The sequence below is a fragment of the Triturus cristatus genome, chromosome 6 (assembly GCF_964204655.1).
Source record: "Triturus cristatus chromosome 6, aTriCri1.1, whole genome shotgun sequence".
Taxonomy (NCBI): Eukaryota; Metazoa; Chordata; class Amphibia; order Caudata; family Salamandridae; genus Triturus; species Triturus cristatus.
Genome location: NC_140589.1, coordinates 512,465,703 through 512,478,252, shown reverse-complemented (window position 1 = coordinate 512,478,252; position 12,550 = coordinate 512,465,703). Strand labels below are relative to the sequence as shown.

Sequence of the window (12,550 nt, the reverse complement as noted above, 5' to 3'; positions counted from 1 at the left end):
TCTAGATTGGATAGTCTGTTTGGACCTCAAAGATGCTTATCTAGAAGTTCCAATATTTCGTCCTCACCGAAAATTCCTACAGTTCACCTGGAAGGGTCAGACTTACGAGGCTGCATCCCTTCCGTTCGGTCTCTCCTCGGCCCTGTGGTGATTTACCAAGGTTCTCAAACCAGTGATGAACACCTCAGGACTCAAGGGATACGATTGATGGTGTATCTAGATGATCTGCTCCTTATGGACTCTTGTTCTCAAAGGCTCCTCTCACATCTTCACTTGGCAGTGAATCTTTTGCAGAGCCTCTGCTTCGTGATAAACGACAAGAAATCTCTCTCGACGCCCTCTCAGTCGATAACGTTTTTAGGTTTCGTGACAGACTCCACCTCCTCTACCTTACGTCTTACGTCCAGAAAGGTTGCAAAAATGTGTCACGAATTGAGACGTACTCTGTCCAAGCCTCAGGTGACGCTCAGACAGATAGCTCAAGTGGCAGGCCTCCTCTCTTCATCGATCCAGGCAATCTTCCCGGGTCCCTTACATTACAGGGCTCTTCAACGTCTTAAAGCGTCCCACCTTCGCAGGGGTCCTTACTCTCACAAGGTGTCTCTGTCCGAGGGGTCTCGAGAAGAGCTCCAATGGTGGTTGTGTCACATGGAGGCATGGAAGGGCCGAGCGATCTTCGGTTCAGAACCAGATTTAGGTATAGAGTCCGATGCCAGCATGACAGCCTGGGGGGCCAGATGTGGTGCAGTTTCCATGGGAGGCTTATGGTCACCAGAAGAGCAATGCATACTCATAAATTGCCTAGAACTTATAGCAGGTTCTTTCGCGGTGCGTTGTTGGACGAAAGATTTGATTCAATGATGTGTCCTCCTGAATATGGACAACATGTCTGTGGTCTGTTACGTCAATCACTTGGGAGGCACCCGGTCACGGGCTCTGTCGGACCTGGCAGTGGCCTTTTGGTAGTATTGCCTTGACCATCAGGTCTCGGTCACGGTGGATTACTTGCCGGGTTGCGATAACCAGGAGGCAGACTTCCAATCTCACAATCTCAGGGATGCCAGCCTCTGGAAGCTGGACCCGGAAGTGTTTGCAACTCTGAATTCTTGGTGGGATTCGTTTTCCGTAGACGAGAATGTATCATCAACTTCTTCACTTCTTCAATTGGAGACCGGACCCGCTGGCTTTGGCCACGGATGTGTTCCTTCAAGATTGGAGTCAGTAGAAGGGGTATGCGTTCCCCATTTTGTGATGATCACAATAGTGACAGCACAAGTCAAGAGGCACAAGGTGGAGGTGGTTCTGGTCACCCCCCTCTAGAGGTCTCAAGTCTGGTTTCCAGTTCTTCTGGAACTTTCCTGGGATTCTCCAGTCCTACTCCTCCAATTTACGACTCTCCTCAAGAGTCCAGACCAAGTTTCTCATCCTTCAGGAGAATTCACTGTGGCTCATGGAGTGGCGGATTACCGGAAACGCTGGGAAATCCCAGGACTTTCGGAGGTGTCTGAAGTCCTCATGTCCAGAGCATGGGCGGATAGTACGGTCAAGAGGTACAAGTCCGCTAGGGTTAGATGGTCCAGTTGGTGTATGCAAAGGGATCTCAATCCCTTGGACGCAGATGTAGTCCCTATCCTTAATTTTTGGGCTCATCTGGCTCAGAGAGGCTTAGCCTACAGATCTATCAATTCCTTCCGATCGGCTATTTCGGCCGGCCACGTCCTGATTAAAGATGCAGCGGTAGGCGTACATCCTTTAGTCTGCAAATTACTTCGCGGTATCAGACTGCCTCTTCCCCCAGAACCTCACTATTCATCCCTTTGGGATGTCAACCAGGTACTTAACCTTTTCCCTTCGTGGCAACCTAACCGTTTTCTTTCCAGGAAGGAGTTGTCAGCCAAGTTGGCTATGTTACCTTGTCTCATTTCTTCTCACCGTGTCTCTGATGTAAACGCATTGGATATCACAGGCAGAATTTTTTTCCCCAACTGGTGTCACCTTTACTTTGCATAGGAGGACAAAATGCCACACAAGAGTTATTTCCTATCCTGAGTTTCCAGAGGCTCCAAAGCTATGCGTAGTGCGATGCCTTAAGGTGTATTAGGAGATGACGGAGGAATTCCATCCACCTGGAGAGCGGCAACAACTCATTGCTCTCCGTAAGCCCTTTAAGGTGGTCTCTTCTCCCACTATTGCTCGGTGGGTTTGATGGGTGATGCAAGAAACGGGGATAGATCTCAGGATTTTTGGAGCACACTCGACCAGAGGTGTGATGGCTTCTAAAGCTTTCGGTTTGGGTGCCCGTTTGGTAGATATCCAAAACGCGGCAGATGGGGCTTCAGACTCCACCTGTAAAAGGTTTTATTTCAAACCGGTGCTTAACATGGCACATTTGGTGGCTAACAAGCTTTAAACTAGCATAATCCTCGCCTCCAGTACTGACATAGAATGAAATATTTCCTAGCTATCGTAAAGGAAAGTTTCAATGCTATTAAGGACTCGGAGGCGAGGATTATCCCACCCTAGTGATTCCTTCAAGGAGATTACCCTCCCTGTATTGAAGTAAGTAGTTCTTACATTTAACCATGTTGTTGGATTTTATTTTGGTTTACAGTATATGACTAATTTGTGATAGGTATCTTTCCACAGGTTTCTTATTAGTGGAAGACCTTTTGTGGTGACAACTGTCCTTATTGTTGCAGGTTCTGATGCTAACAAACAGGATACATGATGGGGATCTTTTGGCTGACTTCGCGCTTCGAAAGAGGACAAGGAGACAAGGAGAAAGGACTATATGGGACTATCTATATGCTGATTAGTTGGCAATGGTGTTCTCATTGGTTGTTTGAACTAGTTTTTTTCACCGTTGTACCATGAAAAAGTAGTTTTTGTTGATATTTTACATGGCTGCTGTTGAAATAAAGTGAAGAAATAAGGTATAATCCTCGTCTCCGAGTCCTTAATAGAATTGAAACTTTCTGTTACGATAGCTAGGAAATTTTTCATTCATCATCATTCTTTAGTTCACTTCGCCACCCCAGTTCAGACGGAACAATGATGGATTCAACCCAGATCTGTGGCTGGGGGGTAAGTGTCTGAAAAGTTTCACAGCTCCGTCCATCATCTCTTTGAGTTTGCTTAGGATCAAGGAGTGGACACAAGAAAAGGCAATTTTACACACCTGCCAGTACGGGTTCAGCCACAATTGAGCAATGCTTGAATTTAAACTTCATTTTATGCAAGTAAATAGTAGACAAGCATATGCCACTATATCTTGAATATATGGATTTGACTTTAGCATTTGATTGTGTAAATCGCCCAAAGTTGGTATGGATGAAGCACTTGTACACTTTACAGCATATTTGCACAAGAATATGAAAGTCAAATGGTGAAATCTACAATGAAATAAGGTGGGTGGCAAGGTTGTGTGCTGGCACCTCTACTGTTTATATTGAATATTAATGAGCTCAGCCCATTTTATCTACTATAATTCCGGATGGTAAATGGTCTTTTACTTCCCACACTATTTAAAAAAAATATATATTGTCATTTTCCATTGTACAAAAAGTTACTTCCCACACGATTAAATGCGGATGGCGCAGTGCTGATGGCTCATACCCCAAAAGCACATTATCTGATGGTTCACTCATTTGTTCAATTTATGGCTGCTCTTGACCTACAAACTAATTTCTCATAATGATATATTATGGCTTGTGGCCCCAAGTGTATCCCGCTTTCCACCCTTGCTGTTGGTCCAAATTGTTTACAAAGCACAAGCCCTTTTTTCCTACATATGGGTTACGTTTGATGCTGCTGGCTGATGGACACCCAATATTACACACCGTAAGATGAAGCTATCTAGGTAAGTATAAACAGGTAGGCAGGTGCCTTCAAGGGATTTATTTGGCAATTAGTTTGTGTAATTCCAACAATGAATGAAAAGTAGGTTGATTCAATTCCTACAGTTATTATTACTTAACACGTTTAATATTCTTGAATAGGTTCAATGTAACTGGAAACGAGTTACTGACAATGCGAATGTATCACCACATATCAACATAAGTACAATGAATGAATAAAAAGGAGGAGAAAGAAAAAGATAAAGTCTGGTGTATACGTAAAAATTGAATTTATATTTAAAATACAAAAGGGTACTTCAAATAGCAACAAATATTCATACAAAGGAAGGAAATAAATCAATTATTCATGCCTTCACTTTCAGAATTGTCAAACACTTTTTCACCAAAGTTAAAAAAAAATTCGATGGAAAACAGTGTGAGAGTCGACGTTTCGGTCTCTAAATTTTCTTTAACAAGACCATCCTCAGGACAATATTATTTAAAAGGTTGACCCCTAGTGAAACAAAAAACATTCTCTTAGTGAACGAACAATATACACCCAAATCAATTATACTTTCCTCCAGAAAATATATACATATCATCTTCATATTTACATTTGTCATGTTATCTTCTTGAATGTTGCTCTAAAAATATAGCACAACTTCTATATTTTGCATCGAACCAAAATCATTCTTTAAGAAAAAAAGAACTACATTTCAGATTCATCCTTCATAAAATAAGACGAAGCTTACGTCTATATTTAATGTTCATTTACCTTTAGACTCAAATCGTGTCATTTACTCTAATTATTGTCTCATATTTAATATGTTTTAACACTGTTGTTTCTGGTTAAGTTAATTGTCATCACAAATCAAAGATTGGATGTCTTATATCATCTTTCTTCTTTTTGCTCTTTTTTCACATATGATATTCAAAAATAAACGAAAATTACGGAAAAATGACCTTTTAAAGTTCACTAAATTAATGTTGCAATCAATTACAGCCTCAACAAATAAATATACCTTTATATCTTGACCCTCAGCCAGATCAATCTGGTGAGACGATGACTTCAATAATCCAAAAGTGTTGTAATATTAGTCTGAAATAAGAGCACAGGAACACCATTGTGTCATTCTATAGGGAGTTCTAAAATGGTGATTTATTATCATTAACTTAAAGCAAGTTTTTCTTATTTTGGTGTGTCTGGTCTTAATAAAGAGAAAAATTGAGGTTATTCACAAAACAGTTAACTATTTGTGTTATTTTTCTTTTTTAATGAAGAAGTATAAAGTTTAACCAAATAGTGGCAAACTTCTTCTTATTGTCGCATAATATGCATTTGAAAATAAACATCAAATGTTCGCGTCTAGATCTATCGTTTGCTTAAGTGCTTCAAGTTATTAGAGTGCTCAAGTCATGTACAAAAGCGTTGTATTTCTTGACAACATACCTTAAAGGGCTCTTGCGAGTCTTAAAGCAGTAAGCATTACTTCATTGCATCGCGGTCAAAGAGTCAGAAGTTTAGGCAGTTGTGTAGACACCCACGAATTAATCTAAAATGTAGTCAATTTAAAGTCGATGTAAATTCATTGTCAGAGGTGGACTTCAAATATTTGCGTCTAGATCTGTAGTTTGCTTAAGTACTTCGAGTTTTTCGAGTTATGTACAAAAGCGTTGTATTTCTTGACAACATACCTTAAAGGGCTCTTGCCAGTCTTAAAGTAGTGGGCATTACTTCATTACATCAAGGTCAGGAGTTTAAGCAGTTGTGTAGACACCCACGAATTAATTTAAAATGTAGAAGATTCAAAGTCGTTGTAGATGCATTGTCAGAGGTAAAAACTAAATCTTAAGTCTAACTTGTAAGGTACTTCCAACATACCTGTGGTCTATTGTCAGGGATTATGCTTCACGTGCGGACATCTGTGCGGTAAAACAACCGTTACGTTTGTCTCCCGTGGCCATTTATAATGTTTGGAAAGCGAAAGGGGACTGAAAGGAACGTGTCTGACTGAGAGGCTGATTCGTAGCGGCCATCTTTGAAGGGAGTATTTGTTATATTTATTTAATGAAGATGAAGTATAACATTCTAATCAAAAGTTCCTATCCTAGTTTTTTGGGAACCAAACATATACAGAAACCTAGTTTTTGGGAACTGAACATGTTACTTAACTGAATGTTCTATTGTTTTGAATGCATATTCTTATTACTTTTATTCTTTAAGCATGAATAGCTGCCTATACAAATCTAAAAGTACAAATCAATAGTTTGAATGTCTTAGACCACATGGTTATTCATTATGTGACAATGGTTACATACAGTGATATTAGCAGGAATCCACATTGTAACCTGCTACGTATTGAAAATTACATAGAACTAATCAATTTCACACACATAAAATAAATCACGATTTCTAATACATGTGAGAAAGAATGCTAACAATTCTCCTCAAGAATAGAGCCATCACCTTCTTGAAATGAGTAAGGTGACTAGATCATACGATCAAGACAGAAAATAAGGATCACTGTGCATCCGAATCAATATCATTTAAAGTTGTTAAAAGATGTTATCATATTGACGTTTGCAAAGGTCAAACTGGAATGTGTGGAAATCTAAGTAAGGCAAGCCAAAGTGTGCCATTCAGTTGCAGAGTTTAGTCCTCGGTTGACTACATCAGTTAAACAAATAAGTCTACCCTCTTTCATGGTTAGTAAATGGTCAACGTTGTTCTGTCTCTTTGACGGTTTAACTACCTCTAAAACCCACCAACGCATTTCTTTGTCAGTATGACCCTGTCTTTGGTAATGTTCTACTAGGGGGGCATTTTCTGTGCTACAGTCGGAAACTGTATTTGAGGGCACCCAGTAGGCAGTAGGGCCCCCATGGGTGCGAGGCTGCCGTAGGGCGGCCTGGGGGCACCTATGGTGCCCCTCTGTGGATCCCTGCACCCTGTGGCAGGCACCACGGGGTGCTGCCCACAGGGTGCAGGGATGAACTGCACCCCTGCTTTCCACGATGCAGGCATGCATTCCGCTCGGAATGCATGCTTGCATTGTGTTGTATAAGAGTGCGATCGACCCCTGTTCAGTCGCATCGTACTAGCAGGGCCGTAACCGACGACAGCAGGTCGGTCGGTTACAGCTCCTGACCTATGTCGGACAGACCTGAGTCCGTCTGACATCGGAATCGGCGCCTAAATGTGGAAAAGCTTATGGCCACTGTTGCAGCCTAGTTGAGCCTGAGCTTATATATCTCACCGACCAACTATCTGTGCACGTGGGCGCTGGAAACCTTGTTTGTTATTCAACTTTAGGGCGAATAGAAGAAAGTATTTACTATGCTTCTCACTGGAGAAGAATCTCAACACCTGTCCCTGTGCCTGTAATGGTAGATCCGAACAAACAATGCTGCACTTTACTTTTTTGTGAGTTTTATAAGAAATAGACTAAAACAAAAAGTATGAAGTTGGGGATTGACTGAAGTGGCATAGCAAAAATAAATTATGGACTTTTATGCAACCGAGTAATTACCATTTGCTGTAATACATTAAAGCATTCCGCTTGTAAGATCTTTTTCTTAGTAGTTACAATTGGGTACTGCTGTTGTCCATGCTGTGGTTACAGCAGTAGACATTGCTACAGCTGTTGTTGTTGCGGATGTCCCTGCTGTGCTAGCAGTTATGGGTTTTTATGTGGTCTGTGCTGTGGTTACAACAGTGGTTGCTGATTTCGTCCCAGCAGTCCTGGTCGTAATTGTTGTTGTCACTAACATGTTGGCAGCTGAGGTTGCTGCTGTGTTCCCAAGGGTTATGGGAGTTGTATTTGCTACTGTTGTGACGTCTTGTTTTTGCTACTGCTGCGATCCTGGTTGTGGCAGTAGATATGTTTGATGCTGTGGTCCCTGCTCTGGTGACACCTTTGGTTGCTGATGTTGTCCTGGGTTGAGAGAATTGTCTTTTCGCCTGTAGTTGTGTATTCCACAAAGAAGAGGCACAATTTAGCTGGCACTGCTCCAAAGAATGAAAATAAGGATAAGAGGCAGGTGAGGGATTTCAAGCAGGAATGTCAGTAGGGGCATAGTGTCCAGAATTTGATGAGAACATAGAGGCGAGTCCACTAAATGGGATTTGTTCTGTGACAAAATAGATATGACATAGTCTATTTTCCGATAGTGACATCAAACAGACCAAAACATGAAGCGTCTTCAGAGTACACTATGCTTGGAGTTAGTAACTAACGTTTTGTGGTTATTCACAGATAGCACTACATCTGTCATGAAGATGCTGCTCTTCATTGCCATTTCCAAGCAATCAGTTTTACCAGAATTTCTACCGATATTCTCATATTGATCAAAGTATATGCATATTTCCTTACACATTCACGTTACAACAATATTTTCTCACTGTCACTGAAAATAATTAGTTAAAACAAGCATTTCATAAGAAAAGTCAAATTTCAGATATCTATGTTTAAAATACTGGTATGCGTACCAGTCAACACTGGGTACTGCGAGGTAAAAAACAAAGATGCATTGGGATTCAGAAGGGCAAATCTGCACTCATGACCCAGGTCAAGTTGAGTTTTAAAAAGTAAAAGGTGATTAAAAGAGTTTATGCCTTTAAGTGGGTCTCAAGCGATGGGTGCTGCTGCATCACTCTCACGACAGAGGTGAGAAACTCCTTAGTTCTGAGGAAAAGACACATGACAAATCTCACTCAGTACATTACACACAGAAGTATTAAGCATTTTCCACTCAGTCAAAAAAGCATTGAAGTACTTTTGGGGCTACAGTACCTCTCCAAGAAATTCACTTTCTTCTTCCTGCACCCGAGGCTGATCCCATACTGTTATTTCCAGCATTCTTTCCCTAAAATCTCTACGATGCACATGTGAATAAAGAAAAGTTTGGTTCCATTTTGGTTCTAAGCTTTTCTTCACTGTTTTGGTCCTTCGTTTGCTTTTATCACTGAAAAAGAAAGAATACAGAAGTCCAAGTGTCAGAGCTGAAAGTAGCGATACACTGGTAACACGTCTCAGAATTTCTGATAATATATTTGAATGTGATGACAAATAAGAGATCCCACAGCCGACTGGCGTTGAGCACATCAATACCAAAGTCCCACAAATCAAAGAGTCCCGTGCCAAACGTCTCCAAGACCTGCTGCAGAAAGGTCCTACTGGAAAACCCAGGAATAAACTTTTGAAGAAAAGTGGAGGCGGCACCAGGAATGAAATCACATATCCAAAGAAGCCATCATATTTCTCGAAAATCCTTTATTCATCTTCATATAATGGTAGATACACACAGGACAACAGCCAACGCGTTTCGTTCCAATTGATGGAACTTCATCAGGGCATAGTGTGGTAAAGATTTAGAACACAAAACGTGTACGTGTAGGTTCAGCAATGATTACTTAGTGCAGCGTTCCGATTGACGCTTCGGTCATAAAAGACCATACCCGTAGTATAGAGGCAAAGGATTTTCTAGAAATATGATGGCTTCTTTGGATATGTGACTTCATTCCTGGTGCCGCCTCCACTTTTCTTCAAAAATATTTGAATGTGATGTATAGTATTTAAGAGTGCACATTAAGCATGACTTTTATGCCCTCAGTAGGAAGCTATAAATCGGGCTTAAATACCATATCTCACAATTCTCACTTGGCCCAGAACGAGTTTGCACACTTTGGACTCACTAATAATGGCCCAAAAAACAGCAGGCCTGTCTGTACTACTGCAGGGGCTGTTAGAAGCATCCCAGCCTGGGCCCAAATTATCCCTACAGCAGGAATCTTCCAACTGGGGGCGGGCTCCCCTAGGGGGGGCTCAAGTGAACCCAGGAGGGTGCCAGATTCTAGCCAAAAGAAGCATTATGCTGGTGAAATTGCCTTTTTTCAGCAGAAAAAGATGAGCAGCACTAAGTTGCTCACTATTCGGCCATCACTAACATCATTTGTCATTTATATCCGGACTAGTAGAAGGTGTCAACAGGGAAGGGGCTCCAAATAATCTTCAAAATCACCACTCCCATTTCTAATAATCACACTGTGGATACTTTTACAATTTAGTAAGGCCTGCCTGACCAGACAGTATGTTTGATAATCATGTATTTGATTGCACTTGTAAAACAAATACAGAACTTACCTGCAATGTTTAAATAAGTGTAGACATATTTAAACATTGCCAGTTTAATAGAACAATTGTGAAACATTTTGAATGGGGGGGGGGTTTATTTTCACTCGGGGTGAGGGGCACAGCATTAAAAAGTTTGAAGACCACTGTCCTACAGTAATATGGGCGGAGCAGACCATGCTTCCTCTGGAAAGGCACATTGCAGCACACACCTCTTTACCCCCACCCTCCACCGGCCCTCCCTGACACCTTGTCTGGTCAGAGCAAGTGGGAAATATCAGCAATGTTTCCACGGGAAAGGAACCAGTATATGGTCTGAGCCAATAAGTCATTCCCCATTCCAGAGGAAAAACTCGTAATCACTGGAACTGGATGCGGGATTAACTGCTGGAATCATAGATTTCGGCCCTTTGGTATGCCCGCACCACATGCGAAACTCACAACGACGGCCTTAATTGCAAGTGAAATGTTTTATTGCCTAAATTAACCCAAAGAAAGCTGATGCCTGTGTTAGCTGCTCGAAGAAGGAACATACATAATGGTAGCAATTTGGTCTTAAACCATCGACAGTGGAACCAGATTTATGTGACCTAACAACATCTTCTCCATTATACCTCACTGAGTATCTTGCATAAAATATATACCATCGCTCCACGTCTCAGTTCTCTTCTCTACCACAATCAAAAACACTAAGAAAGGAACTAACTGTCAATAATCAGCTTTATACTTGAAAATAAACCACATCATGACAATCTAAATAAAAGAAATGTCCAAAATCGCACTGAAATATTACCTCCGATCTGGAAGAAAGTACATTTTTACATAGGGATTCCTAGGACGTCCGTCGGCTCTGGCAGGCAAGTCTGTTGCTTGTAGCACGTTCACTATGAGATGATGTCCCACTTTGTCATACCACATTTTTACCTGAAAGGTAAACATATTTGTCACAAACAGACACTGTTTCATAGCTCTAGCTATAAGATAGAAAACAGTATATGAAGACAACGTAGAACCACTATTACTTGCAGCTTTACGCAATATCCCACCCAATTTTCATTGATTAATTTTTTAGTCTTTTCGAGTTTTCAGTACGACATACACAAGCATAGTGAAGAAGTACAGCTTAATTATAGAATTGGAGTTGAAGAGGTTGCCTACAAAAAATCAAGGTGAGTGTCAATTAACCCATTATATTGCACTCTTTAACAGTCTTTAGTTCTATAGTTGTGCATGATAGGAGCATGATGTGCAGTCAAAATATCGATTTTTTTTTATATCGACCTACACTAATATCGATTTTTTAATATCGTAGGGACGGAATATCGATGTCAAGAATATCCGTGACCAGACTATCGACCTAAAGGTAAGTAATATCGTTTTTTTTATATCGAAGTAAGTAATATCGAAGTAATTTATATCGAAGTAAGTAATATCATTTGCAAAAATATCGTTGTTAATAATATCGATATTTATATTAGTGTTATGTATTTTAGTATGTATTTTATATGTATGTTTAACATTTTTTGTAATGTATTTTTATTATTTTTAAATATACGTATTAAATGTTTAGAAATTAGTATTTTTTTTTTTAAGTAAATTTTGTGTTTTAGTATCAGAGCGGGTTGTGGGTTTATAGGGAAATAGGGTGGGAAGTAATTTAATTATAATTAATTAAAATGTTTTTATTTATTGTTATTGATTATTAATGTATTGTTAATTAATTATGCATTGGTAATATTTCTTATTGATTAATGTATCATTATATTAATTATGATTAATGTATTATCATTTTTATTTATTGTTAATTAATTTATCGTTAATTATTAATTGGTAATTCATTTTTATTAATTGATCGATTCATAATTACATTAATTATGTTATTTTTTATGTGTATCGGGTTGTGGGTTTATAGGGTGGGAAGTAATTTAATTATAATTAGCTAATTAATATGTTTCAATTCATTGTTATTAATTATTAATTTATTGTTAATTATTAATTGAAAAATTATTTTTATTAATTGATTAATTTATAATTATATTAATTATCATTAATTTATTATTTTGTATTCATTGTTACTGTTAATTATTTATTGTAAATTTATTAATAATTGGTAATTAAATGTTGATTAATTGATAATTATCAATAGTATTTAATGCCATACTCCAGGGCATGAAGCTTCCCCCCCAGTTGGGTTGGAGCGGAAATAATCCCCATCTATAAAAAAGGCTCACCGCTTTTACCAAAAACTTATAGGCCAATTAGCCTGATAGACATTACGCAAAAAAACTTTGCGCGCGTATTGCTGTTTAGATTACAAACCTGGATGGAGGAACGGGAGATATTATCCCCTTTACAGGCAGGGTTTAGGGAAAAACTGTCCACTTTGGACCAAATACTCAGGCTTCAATTGCTACACTGGAAGACCGTGTGTCTAGAGGGTGGCAGCCTCTATTTAATATTTGTAGACTTGAGGTCAGCCTTTGATTTGGTCCCAAGGGAAAAACTTTGGACAGTCCTCCATGAGATGGGGATTCCAACATATCTTACCCATCTCATTAAGCGGCTGCACAAGGATAACTTTGC

The 12,550-nt window shown here is 39.6% G+C and overlaps 1 protein-coding gene across 5 annotated transcripts in view; it reads right to left on the bottom strand.

Annotated features, from left to right (window-relative positions):
* The window catches only part of RIMS1 (regulating synaptic membrane exocytosis 1), a 1,904,179-nt gene that overhangs the window by 797,732 nt on the left and 1,093,897 nt on the right, over positions 1-12,550 (bottom strand). For all 5 annotated transcript variants that reach the window (XM_085610935.1, XM_085610937.1, XM_085610936.1 and 2 more), the window contains 2 exons: positions 10,761-10,891; positions 8,630-8,801 (listed from right to left, as the gene is read on the bottom strand). In XM_085610935.1, coding sequence (XP_085467061.1) covers positions 8,630-8,801; positions 10,761-10,891 — 303 coding nt within the window. The remainder of the gene's footprint in view (positions 1-8,629; positions 8,802-10,760; positions 10,892-12,550) is intronic.